This window comes from Dermacentor andersoni, chromosome 3, assembly GCF_023375885.2.
Source record: "Dermacentor andersoni chromosome 3, qqDerAnde1_hic_scaffold, whole genome shotgun sequence".
Lineage (NCBI taxonomy): Eukaryota > Metazoa > Arthropoda > Arachnida > Ixodida > Ixodidae > Dermacentor > Dermacentor andersoni.
The window spans coordinates 127,080,600-127,100,518 of NC_092816.1; the positions used below are offsets into that span (position 1 = coordinate 127,080,600).

The 19,919-nt window shown below is 45.4% G+C and overlaps 2 protein-coding genes and 1 long non-coding RNA gene across 4 annotated transcripts in view; 1 reads left to right on the top strand and 2 right to left on the bottom strand.

Moving 5' to 3' along the window:
* LOC140216761 (uncharacterized) overlaps nt 1-19,919 on the bottom strand; it is a 275,100-nt gene that overhangs the window by 62,354 nt on the left and 192,827 nt on the right. The window lies entirely within an intron of this gene.
* On the top strand, nt 9,600-11,955 carry LOC126538453 (uncharacterized). The gene is made up of 4 exons (XM_055074472.2): nt 9,600-9,869; nt 10,074-10,217; nt 10,472-10,779; nt 11,545-11,955. The coding sequence occupies exons 1-4, from the start codon at nt 9,615-9,617 to the stop codon at nt 11,942-11,944; spliced, it is 1,107 nt and encodes a 368-aa protein (XP_054930447.1). The 5' UTR covers nt 9,600-9,614; the 3' UTR covers nt 11,945-11,955.
* LOC126538461 (uncharacterized) overlaps nt 12,014-19,919 on the bottom strand; it is a 146,377-nt gene continuing 138,471 nt past the window's right edge. Inside the window, exons 1-3 of one of the 2 annotated variants that reach the window (XM_055074457.2) lie at nt 13,955-19,726; nt 13,402-13,567; nt 12,014-12,516 (exon numbers count right to left, since the gene is read on the bottom strand). In XM_055074457.2, the coding sequence (XP_054930432.2) occupies nt 17,926-18,777 (852 nt within the window). In that variant the 5' untranslated portion in view covers nt 18,778-19,726 and the 3' untranslated portion in view covers nt 12,014-12,516; nt 13,402-13,567; nt 13,955-17,925. Of the gene's footprint in view, nt 12,517-13,401; nt 13,568-13,954; nt 19,727-19,919 lie in introns of those variants that run through there. The other variant, XR_011893444.1, reaches the window with a different exon arrangement.

The window sequence follows — 19,919 nt, forward strand, 5'->3', positions numbered from 1 at the left end:
TACGGTCTGTTCACTTTACGTACCACCCGAACATCGTTTGCAACTGAAGGAACTTGAACGCTTGTCAATCAGCTCCCCGAGCCATTCATTCTAACCGGTGATGTGAACGCCCATAATACGCAGTGGGGTGACTCGCGTTGCGATGGAAGAGGGCCTACTGTAGAAGACTTTCTTTTATGTACTGGTGCAGTTCTGCTGAATGAAAAACAAGCCACCTTTTATAGCATCACACATATGTCTTATTCTTCAATAGACTTAACCATAGCCTCTCCATCTCTAATACCATACCTTGATTGGAAGGTCCTAAAAGATCCTTACGGAAGTAACCACTTCCCTATTCTTTTAACAAAACAACCTGATTTCCCTCGACAGATTCCCCACTGGAAATCCGGCTCATCGAATTGGGAACTCTTTGAAAAGATTACGTACTTAGAGTGCGATGATTTGGTTTCTTTAAACATAGATGATGTTGTTACATATTTGACAAGTTTTATTATTTCCGCCGCTGAACAATACATAAAGCAACCTAACGGACTTGCTAATAACCGTAACTTGCCTTGGTGGAACGAATGCAAAGACGTACAAAAAAAACGAAGCTTGGGGCCTGCTTCGTGACTCTCCAACTGCGGAGAACCTCACCAATTTCAAGAAGGCAGAATAATGAATGAATGTGTGGTTTTTATTGGCGCAAGGGCCAGGTATGGCCAAAGAGCGCCATGCAAGTGTTAATGATTTCGCAGTGGAGTGATGGGTTCTATGGAGTTGATGTGACGTGGCTGTAAAGGGGCCTAAAATATAGTCGCTGTAAAGTGCGTAAAACGTACGTGTAATAAAATTATGGCGATGACAAATGACGCGTACTATGAGCATTGAGGTGCATTTCAAAATAATGATATGATATTACAAATTGCATAAGTTTCTAAAATTCACTAGAGCACCATGGCCTCGTTAGAGCCCTTGCGACACAAGGGCCTGGAGGCATATGCCATATAAAACAACTATCACAGCGGCATCCTCTGGAAAGAGGATGCGCTACGAATTTATTGGGCTCATAACATGTAGGACAACCTCATATAAAAAATTCAGGACTACATTGATGTTGAAAAATGGTTCCTTACCAAGAAACATAGCCGGGTGAAGAGGTATGCAATAAGGATATGCAAGAGGAAAATGTTTATTTCTTTCAGATTCGGCTTTGCGACACTCCAAGAGGACGTGGAAGACGGTCAGCCTCTCATCACATCGACCACAGGTTGGCGGTTCATCTCCAGTAAGCAGTAAATTGAGAGTACCAAATGTGTGCCCTATTCTGAGGCGGCAGAAAAGAACATCTGTCGCCGTGATTTTGTTGGGGAGGGCCAAACACCTAACTGCGGCTTTATAACGCGTAGCTTATTGTTTATTTCTGCGTTCCACATGCGTTGCCAGTGTTGTCGTAGTTTCTTGCGCAAGAAAGGCTTCAGATCTGTGACAGGAACAGCAGCTGTAGGAAAAGTGTTTAGTGATGTGAGTGATGTGGCTATTTTATCAGCCAGTACATTACCCTCGATACCTCTATGGCCAGGTACCCAGCATATAATTACATGTATATGTGATAGATAAATACTCCATAAGAGGGAGTAAAGTTCAATGAAAACAGGATTTTTAAGCTGTTGTAATGAAATTAATGCTTTTACGGGACTTAGCGAGTCTGTGTATACAATTGCTCTGTCGAGTTTTAATTTCTGTATATATATTACTGCAGACAGTACTGCATAGGTTTCTGCAGTAAAGATACTTGTTTGCGGGTTCAATAAGTCAGATTTAGAAAGAGAGGGACCAACAGCAGCATAAGATACACCAGCACGTCATTTTGACGCGTCTGTGTAGTATTCGGAGCAGCTGTACTTCGGTTGAAGTTCACGGAAATGCATAGCGATTTCGAGGTCAGGTGCGTGCTTTGCGACCTCTACAAAGGATACGTCACAGTCTATCACGTGCCACTCCCAGGACGGTAATAGCTTAACTGGAGGCATTAGGCGATGTTCGAGAACAGTGACATCCATTTCCGTGCTAAGTGCTCTTGCACGCAGTGAGAAAGGAAGTCTCATAGAGGGCTTATTATGAAAAAGTGTTTCACACGTCAAGTCCTTAACAGTTTTGAAACACGGAAGTTCTTTATTGGAGCGCACATTGAGAAAATAGTTAAAGCTGATGTACGTTCTCTGAAAATGTAGTGACCACTCGTCTGACTCTGCATATAGAATTTCCACCGGGCTTGTTCTAAATGCGCCAGTGGCCAGGCGGATACCCAGATGATGAACGGGGTCTAACATGTTTAGCGCACCCGGTGCAGCAGAGTGATATACTACGGCACCATAATCTAATCGTGATCTAACTCGGCTCCTGTAAAGATTTAAGAGGCACCTCCTGTCGCTACCCCATCTAGTGTGAGATAGAAATTTAAGTAAGTTCATGGTATTTAGACATTATTCTTTAAGATATCTTATGTGTGAAATGAAAGAGCGTGGAGTCGAGAATAACACCTAGAAACTTGTGCTCTTTGTTGTAGAGAATTTGTTGTCCACCCAGTTCTACACAGGGATCGAGTACCTGGCCTCTCTTTCTTGTGAAGAGAACACAAGAGTTCTTTTGCGGGTTGATTTTAAATCCATTTTGGTCTGCCCACTTGGACACCTTGTTTAAGCACTGCTGTACCTGTCTTTCATACACTGTAAGGTTGCAGGATTTGAAACCTATCTGTATATCATCTAGGTAGACGGAATAAAAAAAGGCCGGTGGCAGCAAAGGACGAAGTGTGTTCATTTTAACGATAAAAAGAGTGCAACTGAGTACTCCTCCCTGGGGTACGCCTGTTTCCTGTATAAAAGGTCGCGAGAATACGTTGCCGATGTTCACGCAGAAGCTACGATCCCACAAATAGCTTTTAATTATGTTCATAGCTTTCATTATATTCACCCATCTCCGACAGGTCTCGCAAGATCCCGTAACGCCATGCCGTGTCATACGCTTTTTCCATGTCAAGGAATATCGATAGGAAATACTGTCCATGTATAAATGCATCGCGGATATTTCCTTCAATGCGCACCAGATGATCGGTTGTCGACCGCCCTTCTCTGAAGCCACACTGATAAGGATCGTGCATATTGTTGAGCTCAAGGAAATGTATAAGTCCGCGATTTATCATTTTTTCAAAAATCTTACACATACAATTTGTTAGAGCTATCGGTCGATAACTTGTTACCAAGGAAAGATCTTTTCCCTGCTTTAGAACAGGAACCACAATCGCTTCTTTCCAGGTGGATGGAAGGTATCCCGAAGCCCAACTAGTGTTGAATAGTGTAAGAAGTGTAACTATTGCGTCAGTATGTAGGTTTCTGATCATGTCATACATGACTCTGTCAGGTCCCGGTGCAGTGCTTTTGCATGTGTTCAAGGCAGCTCTCAACTCGGCAATACCGAAAGGCCGGTTATACGGTTCATTCTGCCTGGATTTTCGTATGATTGGCTTACGCTCTACTATTTCTTTATGTTTAAGAAAGGATTGGGAATAGTGCGTTGAGCTCGACACTCGCTCAAAGTGCTCCCCAAGTGAGTCTGCCTGGTCTTTCAGAGTATCGCCCTGTCTGTTTACAAGAGGGAGTGAATATGTTTGTCGCCCTCTTATCCTTTTAACCTTGTTCCAGACTTTGGCCTCATCTGTATAGGAGTTTATACTTGAAAAAAACTTCTCCCAACTTTCTCTTCCAGCCTGTCGGCGGGTTCTCCTGCCTTGGGACTTTACTTTCTTAAAGTTAATAAGGTTCTCCGCAGTGGCAGAGGCGCGTAGCAACCCCCACGCTTTGTTCTGTTTTTTACGAGCGATCCTACAATCGTCGTTCCACCACGGGACACGCCGTTTGCATGCCAGGCCATTTACTTCTGATATTCATTTTGATGCGGCATCTATTATAAAGACTGTAAAATACTCAACAGCAGCATCGATTCCTAACGAGGACATGTCATCCCATGATATACTAGTTAGGGTTTGGAATTTCTCCCAGTCAGCTGTGTCAATCTTCCACCTAGGCGCCTGTGGTGGATATTCGTTTTCTTTAGGTGATCTTAGCAGTATGGGGAAGTGGTCACTTCCGTAAGGATTGTTACTAACTTTCCATTCAAGTTCAGGCAGTAGTGACGGGGAAACTAGGCTAAGATCAATTGAAGAAAACTTTGTGTTTGCAAGACAGTAATATGTGGGTGCCTTCTTATTAAGCAGACACGCACCGGAAGAAAAAAGGAACTGTTCAACGAGAAGACCTCGCGCATCGATACGAGAGTCTCCCCACAGGCTGCTGTGTGCATTGAAATCACCCAGAACAACATAAGGTTCTGGCAATTGATCTATAAAGGACTGAAATTCATGTTTGCTTAGTTTGTAATGTGGGGGCATATATAGCGAGCAAATAGTGATAAGTTTGTTTAGCAGAACAACTCGAACCGCCACTGCTTCAAGGGGCGCTTGTAGCTGTAGAGGTTGACACGCAATACTTCTATGAGTAAGAATCGCAACACCACCCGATGATGCGACGGCATCATCGCGATCTTTGTGAAACGTAACATACGTACGGAGAAAGTTTGTGTGTTTAGATTTTAAGTGTGTTTCCTGTAAACACAGTGCTTTTGGATTATGTTTGTGGATGAGTTCTTGCAAATCATCAAGGTTTCTAAGGAGACCTCTGATGTTCCATTGAATGATTTGTGTATCCATGTTTAAGGTAAATTGGTGCTGTGTTTACGGAAACGGAGTGGATGCCTTATATTACAGAGCCCTTTCGAGGCCCTGTAATAGGTGTTTTGTTCTTTTTGAAGCGTTCGAGCGATTCTCGACGCTCCTTAGGCGTTTGGTGCGCCTTGGGGACAGGTGTAGTGTCCATTGCCTCGTGTGAGACGCCGGACAAGCGCTCTTGCGAGCGAGAGGTTTTCAGAGGGAGTACCGCCTTGGAGGGCAAGACCCCTGCGCCCACCAGCCCGGAGGTCGATGGGGCTCCCTGAGGGATTTGGCTGCGCTGGCCGTTGCCAGCGCTGGAGGGGGCCTCGGAGGTTGGGGCAGCCTCGGCTGCGCCCACCTTCGGGGTCGATGGCTCCGTCTGCTCTGTTGGCGGAGCAGCGCTAGCTGCAACCACCGTGGGGCAGATGGCGTGACTGGCGACTCACTGACTGTGGGTCGGACAGCCGCCGGAGGCCGTTGTGACGCTGTCCCCTGACGCGCCACATCGGCAAAGGTTTTCCTGGGCAGGTACGATACCCGCCTACGTGCCTCCTTGAAACTTATATTTTCCTTTACTTTTATTGTTACAATTTCCTTTTCCTTTTTCCACGATGGGCACGACCGCGAGTACGCGGCGTGCTCCCCATCACAGTTTACACAGTGGAGAGTGTTTGCACAAGCTTCAGTGGCGTGTTCAAGGGCACTGCATTTGGCGCATGTTTGGCGGCCTCGGCAGCTCTGCGAGCTGTGGCCAAAACGCTGGCATTTGAAGCATCTTAGGGGATTTGGCACATATGGCCTGACACGGAGCTTGATGTACCCGGCCTCTACAGACTCGGGCAGAATACTTGAACCGAATGTGAGTATCAAGTGCTTTGTTTGAATTTCTTTTCCATCCCTTCTTATCTTAATTCTTCTCACATTGACGACATTCTGATCACTGAAGCCCTCCAGGAGCTCAGCCTCTGTTAGTTGGAGCAAATCGTCATCCGAGACAACGCCGCGGGTGGTGTTGAGAGTGCGGCGTGGAGTTACTGTTAGTGGAACATCTCCAAATGATACTATACTGGGCAACTTTTCGTACTGTTTCTGATCATGAAGCTCTAACAAGAGATCACCACTTGCCAGCCTTGATACCTTGTAGCCTGGGCCAAGGTTATCAGTTAAGGACCTGGAAACTAGAAAAGGGGAAATGTTTCGTACTTGTTTGTCGGATTGTTCTGAGTGGATGACATGGTAACGTGGGAAGTTTGGTCTTTGACGTCCAAGGAACTGGAAAACTTCATCGGTGCGCCCTCTTTTGTGAGGGCGATCCGGAAGCGGAGGGAAAGAGGTTGCCATAAAGGGATTGAATTTTCGGCAATAACGCCAGCCACCCACCGTGGAGTCCTACAAGGGGACGCTACAGGGACTGTAAGAACAGGTCCTGCAAACGCCAGCTGTAGGTTATCACTATAACCAAATATGAGATAACCTAGGTTGGTTATTCACTAGCGGTGTTGAAATAGCAAGGTTTCCTTGGAGGCGCATACAAAGCAACACAAAAGACTCTGTGTTTGTTAAAGACCTTTTGACAGCGCTGCGGAGCCCAGCAGAGTTGCTTGGGAGATCTCTGCAAGGTAACTGGAACTTCAAGAAATTTCCTATGGCTATTTTTAATCTGTTCTCCAGTTATCTTAGCATTCTTCTTTGTCCTTACACTTTGCAGGAAAGCGCTGTCCACGCTGTCCTGAGCGCTCGAGGAAGGAGCCGCTGTCGCCATGGAAAGTGTCGGTGATACGTGGTGAGTGAAGAACGGATAACATCTATACTTCATAATGTTATTCATTGGGTTCGGCTAGTGAAACTTTACATTGCCTGCTTATTGTGTGCATATTTTTACTTTTGTTTCACAGAATGCTCCAAGGAGCGGCTTCAAAAAAAAAGTGCTGGTGACCGAAATGATGCCTCGGGCATTGAAACAAATGAACCGCTTCATTGTGGAAAAGGTAAGCGACATTGAGAGGATGGCCAAGAGGTTTGAAAGCTGGTTAATTGCATGGTCACATTTCAGGTCGGAGAGATGAAGTTGTAGAAAAATCCTTTTGCCTGTGCACGCAGTGTCCACAGAACTATGTATATGCATGCCAGTACTCGGATCATATTTATTTGCCCATAAGAATTGTCTGCAATTACTTTCATGGTATTTATAGACCAGCTAGCTTTTAGGAAATTCTCATTTGTCCTTAGAGAGCTTTTGCCATATTCTCCATGCACTACAATTTATAGTGCCTGTACATTCATTTTGCCTTTTATTTCTACGCTGTTTCTATCAGAGCGAGAACCAGCAGCTGAGCCTATGCGCAGGATTTATTTATTTGTTTAATGAAATTTCAGTACTTCCATTGATTTGTGTATTCCATGAATTTCGTGTTTTGTTTATAGCCACTTGGTATTGACCGTATTGCCCATTGGTGCAATTAGTCATTCCAACCAATTCATTCAAAACAGTTGGTGCCCATTGGGTACAATTGGTCACTCGCTAAAAAGCCAATTGGTCACATTCCAGTTGGTCCAACTGGTCCAACTGTGTACTAATTTACGATTGGGAATTTCCCAATTGGTACCATTTGTTTCTGTTTTACTAGGATAAGCGACGTGTTTGCATAGTTGTAAAGATTCTGTCCTCTATTTCAGGTTTAGGATGCTCAAGCCGGCTACGAAAAGAGTGATCTTCCAAGTACGGTTCGCCCTCCAGCCCCACATAGCATCGTACGGTGTGCCTTTAGGAGTGCTGCCTAATTTTCTTCCTCTTTTCAAACTGGTAGCAGTCTAACTTGTAGTCACTATAATGATTAAGGCTAAACCTCACTATCTTCAGTGCCCAAAAATAATGTTCCTTTTGCAGTGGCAACGTTAAGATGTGCACTCACTGCAACATGTTTCCTTGGTAGTACTGCTGCATGGGCCAATGCAATTAACCACTGCTGCTATGTTGAGCCCAGTGTATGAACACCAACGAGATAAGGCTACAGAAAAGTAGATGTAGCAGCTCGTGTCTAGCATCAGCTGAATCAATGATTTGGCTTTCGTGGCACCTAATTGCATTTTAAGTAGTGCTGTATGTTTTCAAAAATGTGAAAAATATAAAATCCTGTTACGTGATGTCGGGCTGAGTGTACAGAAAGCAGTGAGAGAGTTTAAAAGGAACGGGCTGATTTGATACCGCTACAAGTGGCTCAGCAGCATGCTGTGGCCTGGCACCACTGCGTCTGGTTGACTAGCGCAGTGTTAGTAGAGGTGAAACGACGGAGCGCCGCCGCCGTGCACTCGCTGCGTTGAACATCGGTACCTCCGCTCCATCACGTCGCCAGATGGCAGGAGCAGTCGCGTGGCCGACAAATTGGGCGAGCCGGCTCCTATTGCGCATTTGTGGACGAGCGGTCGCCGTCTAGTCGGAGCAGTTGTCGCCACGTTGCGACCTTGTTTTCATTCTTTTTGTGCGATGATAAGCTGTGCTATTTGTGTGAGCAAGCAGTGAAATGGAGAAGTGTTTTGTGCCACGGTGCAAATCTGGCTACAAGACCTGCACTGAAAACGTGTCGCTTTTTGCTGCACCCCGAGAAGTGGACCGCCTGAAGATTTGGCGCCATGCGATTGCGCGCAAGGACCGCGTGCTGCAGTCTACGGACTACGTGTACGAGAAGCACTTCGAGCCGCGGTACGTGACTAAGACGTGGGAAGCAGTCTACAAAGGACACGTTCTTGTGAGTGCCCCACAAAAGGCGGCTGTGGCAAAAGACGCCGTGGCGACGACGTCTCCTTGCGCACCCATGCCACTAGGGGGAATGCGGCACTGCCGCTCGTGGCGCGGTACTCTTAAGCCGGAACCGCATGGCGCGTTTTTCGCGAGCGAAAAACGTGACGGGCGGCAAACGCCCGCGTTGCCGTCGACGCGCGAGCACCCGTACGAAAAGAAGGAGCGGCGCTTTCGCGCCGCGTTTTCCGGGTTGCCAGACAACCTGGCTCCCAACAACATGAATTGTCTTTTTTACTGCATATATTATATGCCCTTAAACTTGCAGAATATTACGAGAAAAACAATCCTCGGGTAATTAGACAGCGACATCTTTTTCTGAAGTGTATTTACGAAGCTTAATTTCAAGCAGCAAGGTTGTGTGCGAAACTGCGACTATGTACCTTCCGCATGCTGAGAGGCCGCCGCTTGTTTACAACTTCGCCTGGAAAATGGAGTGTCGGCCGCTTACTACCGAACAGAAGAGACGATTGCTACTAATAAGGGGGATGCTTATACTGAAGCAAGAACAAATGCGGGTCAGGAGGTCTATGTGGGTGCGGCCTGCATGGTTGAGAAGAAAGCAAGAGAGCGAGTACCATACACTGGTAATATTTCAAATTGTCTTGCCAGCATTAGCGATAAGAAATGAGGCCCTGAAGCTTATGTCTTTGTTATATGCAGTTTCAGGTTATGAGGGAACAGGATCCGGAGCTCTTCTTCAAATATTATCGAATGACCCCCGAACTCTTTGATATAATTCATGGCCGTGTGCGGGAAAGGCTCACAAAGATGCACGTCGTACAGTAGCCCATCTCATCTGGCGAACGTCTGGCTATGACATTAAGGTAACTAACTGTACTGTTCACTTTGTATGTGTGCTTGATTATTTGACACTGACACATTTCTCACAGGCAAGTTGTCCAGCCAAATGCAGATGTATGTAATGTGCAGATATAACTCAGATATGCGCAACACCTTGGTGGTGTGATATCGATTGATGGTCTTTCGTTTTTAAGAATGAATTAACACCGTCCTGCTGATACTGAACCTGATTAAAAGTACGGCTCAAGAATTGCATTTAAAATAATGCTTAAATTACCTATAAAGCATGTGCTGCATGGTTTTGGGTGTTATTGTTGTTCTGAAAAGACATCTGTGGAAGAATGGACGTATGTTTGTACTTTTTACATACAATGCTTGGCACGCGTCAGGTATCTATGTTCACGTAATGCCATTGTTGACATCGCCAAGGACTTCCGTGTCGGGCTGGAGACTGCACGAGAAGCGATCCACTTGACTCTCCAAGTGCTGTGGGATGATCTCGCTCCTCAGTATATGAAGGTGCGTCATTTAGAATGAATACATGATTTGTGCACTGAGAGTCCACCTCTTGCAAGACCCGGGCTATTTTTCTAAGATTCTGTGATGTTATCTAGACTCACTTAAAGCCAGTGGTGGCTTTTACCTGAGGCATAACTTTTGTCAGAATTGTGTATTAACTATTTCATGTAATGGGCATCACTGCTGTGGCTTGTATCCTTGCAGCCTCCAAATGAGCAAATGTGGCGGAACATTGCTGATGGCTTCTGGAAGCGGTGGCAGTTTCCGAACTGCCTCGGATCAGTGAATGGCAAACACGTTCAGATTGTGGCACCAGCAAACTCTGGCAGCCTATACTACAATTATAAGGTAAACGACACATAAGTAATGAATATTCGAATGTTTTTATTTAGATGCGATAATTGGGGTGTTCAACCTTGTACATATAGGTGTATGATTGCACGCGCTCAACCACTGACAGATTCACTTACTTGAACATGAACTGTTTTTAGGCCTTGAAATTTTCTGCGTATCAATGCTGCCTCCTATCCAATTTGTTTTTTACTTTTTCCTGTGGCCATGTCTATTGCTCAAAAGTGCCTTTTTGGGCTTATTTGTTACAGGGCACATTTTCAATCGTGTTTATGGCTGTAGCAGACAGCGGATATCTGTTTCGTCTCGTCGACGTTGGGGCTCCTGGCCGCATAAGTGATGGAGGCGTCTTCAAACGCTGTCCAATTGGCCGACAACTGCATGCTGGCCTGCTGCAGCTGCCTTCGCATTCACAGCTGCCTGGCTCCCACAAAACACTCCCGTTTGCCTTTATAGGGGACGAGGCTTTTCAGCTGCGAGAAGACTTCATGAGACCATTCCCTGGATATAGGGAAGACCCTGCTGAGCGAATATTCAATTACCGTCTGAGCCGTGTACGGTGTGTGTATTTTCCATATCCTCTTGAAAGGAAAAGTACATCATTTTCAACTAGTGTTTATTTTGACACCATAATTATGCTTTCATGCAAAGCAAGTTCCTTGGTATGATTGTAACAAAATTAAACCTTTGGTAGATTAGATAAATGGGCTAGTTGTGTATTCAGCCACACTAAATAAAAGGGGAGCAGTGGGTATAAAGCTTCTACAGGAAAATAGATCACACAGATGGAATGTTTGTGTTGTCTGCTCTCTTCTTGTGCGTTTCCCCTTTTGTTCAGCATGAGAACACAGAATAGCTAACCGGGATTATAAAATATGAAGACTCCAAATAAACAGACACACACAAGAGAAGAGAACGGGACAGGGCGTTTATTTGGCGTCTTCATATTTTATAATGAACAGCTACCAACTAGCCCAACAAGAAGTGCTTTTAAGCTAAGCGGCAACTTGAGAAGGGAAGTATTACTGCAAAAGCTGAAACAGAAATAAGTTGTGGTTTCAGCATTATGCTACTTGGTACAACGAATTACCTGCTATTCTTCTTTGTTTCTAATTAACAGTTAAAGACACTGTTTCCTGCTTTGTTATTGCTGCCACGAACTTCTACTCTGATTCTGAGCTCGTTTTTTTCCCTGCTGTGCAACTTCAAATTTATTTACTTTGTTGTATACTTAGCACAACTAAAATTATTTGCACATGAAAGCCGAATTTTGTCGTTTGTACGAATCGCCTTGCTGTGAATGCATTTTCCTTTATTTTTGCAGATGTGTAGAGAATGCCTTTGGCATTCTGCGGGCACGGTTCAGAATCTTTCGTGGCCCCATCAACCTGAGTCCCGAAAACGCCAAACGGGCTGTGAAGGCAGCGTGTGTGTTGCACAATTTTTTGTGCATGGAGTCCAACGGTCGCTCTTCATATAGCCCAGTTGGATTTGCCGACCATGAAGATGTATATGGCAATATGATTGACGGTGCGTGGAGAGCAACAACCGACACTGATTCGGCAACATTTGGCCTGCAGCCAACGCATGCGCGGAAGTGTGCTCACTCGGCATTGCAGGTTCGCAAGCAGTACGCAGCGTACTTTGCGAATGAAGGAAAAGTTCCCTGGCAGTGGAAATTACTGGAAATTGATGAACCCGCTGATGAAGAAGTGCAAGAATAGTGACTCAATATTGTGTAACTATTCGTCTGGAAAAAGATGTCAGGCGTCAGAAGAAAAATTGTATTGTAATAAATGTTTCTTTAACTAATTTATTTTTCACTGTTTGCCAAACTTCCTTTTTCAAAAGAGACTGACAACTTCCCGTTATTCACTGACAGCTTTACTGATTGTCCACATAACGAGCAGCAACTTGCAGTAGTTCCAACTCAAATTGTCCTCGCAGATGTTGGGGGACTCGTCTGTGCTTGTCCCCTATAAAAAGCCCGAATAGTTCAGAAGCGTCGGCTCGTTTAGAAGCCCATTCTCCCAGGATTCCTATTTCTTTTTCAAAGACCTTGTCATGGCCCCGTTTCCTTTTCTGTGGACCAGATGATGCGCTGCTGGCTGGTGATGGCGCTGACGTGGGGCTGGAGCATCCACTCCCATCTTCCTGCCCAGGGGAGGTAGGAAAGTTGCTAGCAACCAGATTGGCTTCAATGTCTATGATGCCAGTTCTTTCAGTCTGAAGATATGCGGTGCTTGTTTCGTCGAATGAGTCGATGTCTTGAATATCCACGAGGTTCCCGCTTGTCCTGCATAGATAGTACACATTGCAAATTCACGCTATATTTCAACATTTGTGTAAAGCTACCATGACTTGTGGCCTGAACATTTTGCAACTTGTGATAAGCTGATTATGAATAAAACCAAGCATGCAGATAAATCAAACATGCAAGCTATTCCCAACACTTCGACACTATTATAAGCAGGATTATTTAAATATACACAGTAGATTTGAAAAGTATACCTTATGCACATATGACAATGTGCCCGATTTATTTATTGAAAATACCTTATAGGCACCTTGAGAGGACATTGAGTAAGGGGTTAATAAAAGTGCAAAGTAAGTCAACGGAGTACATACGTCTCAAATTTGCAATTTAGCTCAAATAAATGGATGAATTGATAATAAAGTGGTATGACGGCAATATAAGGTTGGGCAGGAAAGAGGACAACACAAAAAAAATATATTGGCTGGCATTATACATATGGCAAAACTGCAAACAATAACTATAGAGTGTACCAATCACAATGATGACAGTAAGAAGAAAAACTACAACCAAAGATTGCCTGAAAAGGCGGTATAAAATGTTAGCAGGAACGGAGATAGTGTTTTTCAGAATTTTAGAGTTCATATTGTCAATGCCGGCTGAAGTGGACAATTTAAGGTTATTAATTAGAAGTATTATGGCCTCGGCAGGTATTTAGATCGGTTCCATATATGGGAAGTCAAGATCGGGTACATATGGAACGTCAAAGTGGTCTTCCCGGGTGAAAACAGATGAAAAGAATGTGTTAAATGTTGAGGTTGAAGGGAAGGTAAATCTCTAGAAAATTATTTTTGTTTAGCAGATCCTACTGTGGAACAATAAGTTATCATAAAATAGATGCCCTAGAAATTCGAAAGAAATACTCACTCAGGATATTCCATTGTGTCAAGGAGAAACAGTAGTTGGTTGTAATGCGGCCACCGCACACTGAAAACACTGTCCGCGCCGGCGCCACTTTTCGTTGTTGTCACTTCTTTGCGTTTTTTCATGAAAGTGTCGCGTAGAGATTTCCACCGCTTCATTACTTGCGTCACTGTAAAGCAGTAACAAAGTGTTCGTGTGAGCAACATATATGCGCTCGCAGGAAGGTGATGCAACTAATGAAATGTGCTGCATAAATTTATTTTCAGCAGGAAAGAAAAAACAAAATCGAGAAGCCTGCATCAGTCCACGCTAGCTTCCTTCTGCTAGTATTTTCTTACAGGCATATTCATGCCAATCAGATGTCAAGAAACAACACAGCTTGTGATCCAACTTTTTCTCTCGCAAATAAACAAAGAAAGCGCGGCGGCACGCTCTGTGCCTGCGAGATAAGTACGCAAACGGCGGGTAAACATTCTAAGTTCACACGCTTGTCGAGGCGAATGTACATACAACAAGCAGGGCACCCACACCACGTGTGCACAGATTTGGTACATACCGTCTACGCTGAGGGCATCTGCTGTTGCTCGCCAAGCCTGGTCCCGTTTCATATTATTCTTGTAGTTCCTGTCGCGTACGTCCCACAGGACGCGACGCTTCTCAACTTCGGTTATGAGGGCCTCGTTGAAGGTTGCCTTGTCCATCACAATGCGCGAACGAAATCACGAAAGCACGTGTTTTTGTTTGACGCACGCGCCAGTTCTGCGGAGAAAAAAAAAAAATGCTCCACGGAGGTTCCGTCGAGATGCGCAGAGACCAGGGCCATCTGGTGGCAAAAAAACGTGACTTACCTGAACTCTGATTGGTGGACGCGCGCGCGCGACGCGTTTTTTTCTACTCCGAGCAGCAGCACGCGGCGGCGCGATTTCGTGATGGATCCTGCTGGGCACGCGTCAAAATGACGCGCGCGTCCCACCATCCGCGCGTCAATCGCGCCTGAAATCGCGCCATGCGGTTCCGCCTTTAGACGCGCTGGCCTGCGCCTCCGTGCCTCCGCTGTCAATTGGTCTCGTCGCCTGTTTTAGAGTGTTCTTCGCGACATTCCTTATTCGAGGGTGAGATGCAGTAGGCTGCGAAAAACAAGACGGAGCGTTGGTGCTTTGTGCCTGGATGTGATATTGGGTACAGGAAAACCTCAGAAAAAAGTATCTCTCTTCCGTGCCCCTGCCTGCAAACAAGCGTTTACCAAATGGGCTCGAGCGATCCCAAGGGCCGACAAAGCATTGCAGGAGAACTCGGCAGTTTGTGAAAAGAACTTCGACTCACGGTACGTAGCCAAAATCTTTAGTTGGGATTGTGGGCGAGGGTTATTGGTAGGTAGAAAGTGGATAAAAAAAAACTGCTGCACGTGTTACCGGCGCGCTATTTATGGATACATAACGCACTGCACAACATCCTCGCGGCATGTCCATCCTAGTATTATTCACGAGGCCTTTCACGCTAGCTCAATCTGATCACCACCGTCTGTTTTTTTTTCTGTTGCATCTAGGTTTATCGTTCGCGACTTCAAGGACATTATTAATGGGGCTGAAGTCTTGATACCGCGTCGCATTCCTGCCCTCTCGGAAGACGCCGTGCCCACCGTATTCCCGAACTTGCCGAAATACTTTAGCAGGACTCTGCCGAAAGAAAGAAAAGGAAGCGATGTCTCAGACGCTCCTATACCTTACAAGAGAAGCGGCGCTTGTCTTGACACGACGGGCGAGTGCCCAACGGCCGACGTGGCGGCTGCAGGTATACAGCGGGATGGAATGCCCAGTCCAGCTACAGAACAGACGAGTTGCATAAATGCCAGCAACACTGTGAAAACCTCTGAAGTGTTCACTCCAGAGCTTTGTTCTGGAGTTCACTCCAGAACACTGTGCAGCGCCGCCATTGTGCATGAAAACACTACAAACACACAAAAAAAACTCAGTGCACATGCGGATGCGATAGGGATATGCAAGTTGGTTTTTGTTCTGTGGCTTTATCTTGACGTGAAGAAACGTCTGCGCAGCATTTTGTGTTACCCGTTTGAGCAATCGCTCCCAACGATGTCGCACCATTCAGGGAAGGTAATTTTTCCCATCACTAGATGGAAGAACGACCTTGCCGTATTACCTTCGCTGTCAGAGCGGAGCGTACACGAATTTTATGCAGGACGATCGGGAACGAAACGAAGCTGCGAACGAAGCTACAACTTTCACGTGGAATCGTACGTCAACGTGTGTGCACTGAAGACCAATGTCACCCAAAACAGGTAAATATTTGTGCAACTGTATCGCATGTAAACGGGCGATAGTCGCAATCGTTGACCCTCTGTGATAAAAGTGCTTTGCTGTTGTGTGAATGTTAAGAAATCCGCATGACTTTATTTAAGCTTAGGTTTAAGAAAACAAATTATAGATGAGTTGGTGCAATAGTTTATTCTCTTGTCTAAAGTCATGGATGGAGGAGCTTAGCACTCTTTATTTCCAGCGCCGGGCTCATCTTCTTGAAGGCACCATGCTACCGAAGCAAAAAGAAGAACGCACCCCCGTATTCCGTGATGATAGCAATAGACACGACACGCATCATCGATGGAAGCTACGACTGCACGGCAGGAAAGCTCGTCTGCAACCACATGATCGCTGTTTTGAGGACTGTCATGCGCCTACAGTCAAAGGGTTTCTCTGAGGCGCCGGACCAGCTCTCGAGCACGGATTTGCCTCAGCAATGGAGGATTCCCCGCAGAAGCGCGATCATAGGATGCGCGCTTCAATCCGTGGACTGGCGCAAAGTGAAAGAAGGCGGGGCTAGCGCGCCAACGTTTGCCTTGCCGAAGGAGGGCCGTGTACGCCGTAGAAATCAAGAAGAAGCGAAGCAAAAGTTTGCCCAAGAACTGCTTTCGTTTGACCCGGATAATGACTTCGCGAAAGCGCTCCTCCTAACCGACGAAGGCGAGACAGTGCAGTCCATGTTCGGGCTGGTGTCCTCATTGGCGCCACAGAGCTACCAGCAGTCCCTCCTGCCACACGGTTTCACCGTTCTTCTTTCTGGCTTACAACCAGCAAACGAAGAAAATCCTAGGGAAAGCATCCCGAGTCGCACTTTCTTCGAAAGCGGCACAGCCTGGAATCCTCCAGCACACCTTGGGACAAACAGTGTTATGCAGGTCAGAGGCTGGTCAATGTTTCTTGCAAGGAATTATTGTGAATATCTCGATTGTTGTGTGTTGGTGCCAAATCCTCGTGCGAATTATGTTTAGCCATGCTTTCGATGCTATAGTCATCAAATTTAATATTTTAATTGCCTTGGACGGGCGTTTGGTAGCACATAGATGCGCACATCCATATAGTTTCCTGTCGCTAGGTCGTATCGGACAGATGTAATATTTTGTATTTTTAGCAATCCCTCAAATATTAAGATGTACATCTTTTTATCAGTTCGACCATTGTGTCCACTGAGCGTGAGAAACAAGCAATGGTTTTCATTTTCATATCTGTCTGACATTTATTTAATGCATCAGGAGATATGTGTGGCACCATTAGCAGCTGAAGCTCTTGAAAAGGACAGCCGCCAGCAGGCAAAAAATGCGACATGGCAGCAGGAACGCCTGCTTCGTGTCACATCCTCCAAGTTTGGTGCGGTCCTGAATAGGAAGGAGTGGACTGTAAGGGGCTTGCAGAACCTCACAGCTGCCAGAGACCGTTCTAGAGTTGCTGCAGTCAAGCTAGTATTTTCTTTTTATCCTTGTAAACGCACGAACAAAGTATATATGTCACAGAGTGGCATTAGCGTATCCAAAAATTGTACTAATTATTGTACGGTAACTAACACTGCACTGAGTTTATTTCCGTTACATTTTTCCAGTTACGCCATCAAGATGGAATCACTAGCTGCTCAACGCTACGAGGATGCTCTACGCCGTCTGGGCCACGCTCCTACAGTTAGCACCTGTGGATTGCTGGTTAACCCAGCCTTTACTTGGTTGGGTGCGTCGCCCGACAGGATTGTGTACGACCCCACAGAACAATCCTGTGGTGTAGTGGAGATCAAGTGTCCCTACTCTCTACGTGACCACAATGCGTCTGCCCTTCTGAACACTGATTTCTATTGCATAATCAGGGACGGTGTACCAGAGCTTAAGAGGGACCACCAGTATTATCATCAACTGCTTGGGCAGATGGGTGTATCACAGTTGTGCTGGGGTGACTTTGTGGTCTATGGAGGAGATTTTATTTTGATCGAACGAATAAGATTTAATGAGAATGAATGGAAAAGTGCCAGAGAAGCGCACGACAACTTTTACATTGACACACTGTTTCCATATCTGCTGAGCACTGTATTCTGATCTGATACTGAAAACAATGCAAAAATGGCATGTCAAAAAGACAAGTAGGGCTGAAAACATTTTATTGCACACAAGAGGAGGGCAGCACCACGAGGTAGTGAGGATTGACAACATATGACTAGCAAATAAAGTGTCTTTAAGGAACACTGTGGATTAGATCAGTTTGTATCTTCTTTTAGAAGTGATGGCTGGAAGTTTGTAAGGAAGGCACACACGGCCCACATCTGATTCGCTAAGGGTACAAGAGAGATTGGAATCGACCGGTCAAAAATGTGATATCCCTTGATTTTCTTGATCTTCCTCTCCACGTGTATCCTGATTGCTGCGATTTCCTGAGTCTCCTCCCCTTCTGCGGGAGTAAATTGCCCATGCATGAGGAAGGGTGGAATGTTCAGCATAACTTTCTTGCTTTGTAGCAGGTCTTTTATTTTAAATCCCTTGTCAGCCATGACTGAGTCACCTGTGTCAAACTTCAGGTCTAAAAATCCACTCTTCTCCACACACTCTCTGTGAGACGTACACCCAGTAAATAGTTCCGAAACAAAAGTCAGTACTCCATGAGGGGATATGCCTACGAGTGCTTTGAACGCATGGGTAGACTTGTGCGAGGAATAGCCTTGTGATTGCGTCACGAAAGATGTTGGCACATCACATCTAATCTCAGTGGCATCCAAGATGACACGAGTTGATGGATATTTTTCCTTGAAAGCAGATGGCATGGCAGCATCATTAGCTTGTCGTGATATCCATGCTGTCGTTTCTGTTACCTGCAAATAGATATAGTCAAGCACTGCAGAAAAAATTCTTGACACTGTGCTGATGGAGACGTTGAACAAGTGGCCAATCTGTCTGTGAAATAAGCCAACTCGAAGTTTAACAAGCACAAGAAAGAGATGGTTCTCAACAACAATCTTGTGTCGCCGACCACTATACTCAACATCTCGTAGCCCGCTCCTCGTACGCTTGCGTGCAATGTTTTCACCATTTTCCCCAAAATCAAGGAAATGCATGAGAGCCCAGAAGTGCTTGTAGCTGGGCAGTCCAGTGTAAAACTCAATGCCATCTTTGTTGTCCTTGAATCTTTCAATTCCAAATAGAGGCAATTCTTCCAGCTTCTCAATATTTTTCTGTGCAGTTAAAGCTGCTCTGTACGAAGCAGCTTTAATTCATTATTTTGTGCCTTTATTTGCAGCTTCACGCGCTTATTTTCTGCTTCGGTTGCTTTGCTTACAGGGAGTTTATTTTATAGGACAGCAATAGTTTTTCCTAAAGAGCTTACTTGCAGCTTCAGGTGATGATTTTCAGCCTCTGTATCTACTCCGCTTGCTTTGCTTGCAGCCAGCTCCTTCTCTATGGCATAAATATTTTTTCTGCATGCACAAATACTTCCAGAGGCTGGTTCTTCTGGTGACTGTTGCGGTTTGTCAGGAAGCAAAGTGGAGCCCGTATTTTCAACATTGAAGACATCAGTGCCTTCACTGAATGTATTTTTGTTGCATCCATCTGCTGAGTTTTCCTTGTCATCTGCTCGGTTACCGATACGGGTGTCTACCTTTTGTCCTGTAGTGGAAAGCCCTTGAACATTACCATTACACTTTCTTTTTGATGATGCAACCTTCTGATGTGGTGCCCGTTGAGCTGGTGGTTTCCTTGGCGGCTTTGGCTGCTTGAATAAAAATGTGGATGGCACAGCAAACTGGTGTAAGTGTCGGTAACCATTAGCAACAAAGTCACTCTCAAGAAAGTGGAGAGAGCAGACCCTGGTGGCCTTCGAAAGTGTGAAGAATGGGCCTTCATCTTGCCTGATAGCTGCAATCCACTTTTTGCACATGTCCTGGTCTCTTGGGTATCTGCGGTATGACACCTGTGAATAAAAGTGAATATTCAGAACGCTTTCTGTCTTGATTGGGACATACCTCAACAATGCTCTCTTAAAACAAAGAATTGACGATGCTATGCAAGGCAAAAAAAAAAAAATTATGGGGTTTAACGTGCCAAAACCACTTTCTGATTATGAGGCACGCCGTAGTGGAGGACTCCGGAAATTTCGACCACCTGGGGATCTTTAACGGGCACCTAAATCTAAGTACGCGGGACTATGCAATGCAGTTAAGGTTTCAAACACTCGACAAATCTGCGCAACCGCGGTGTA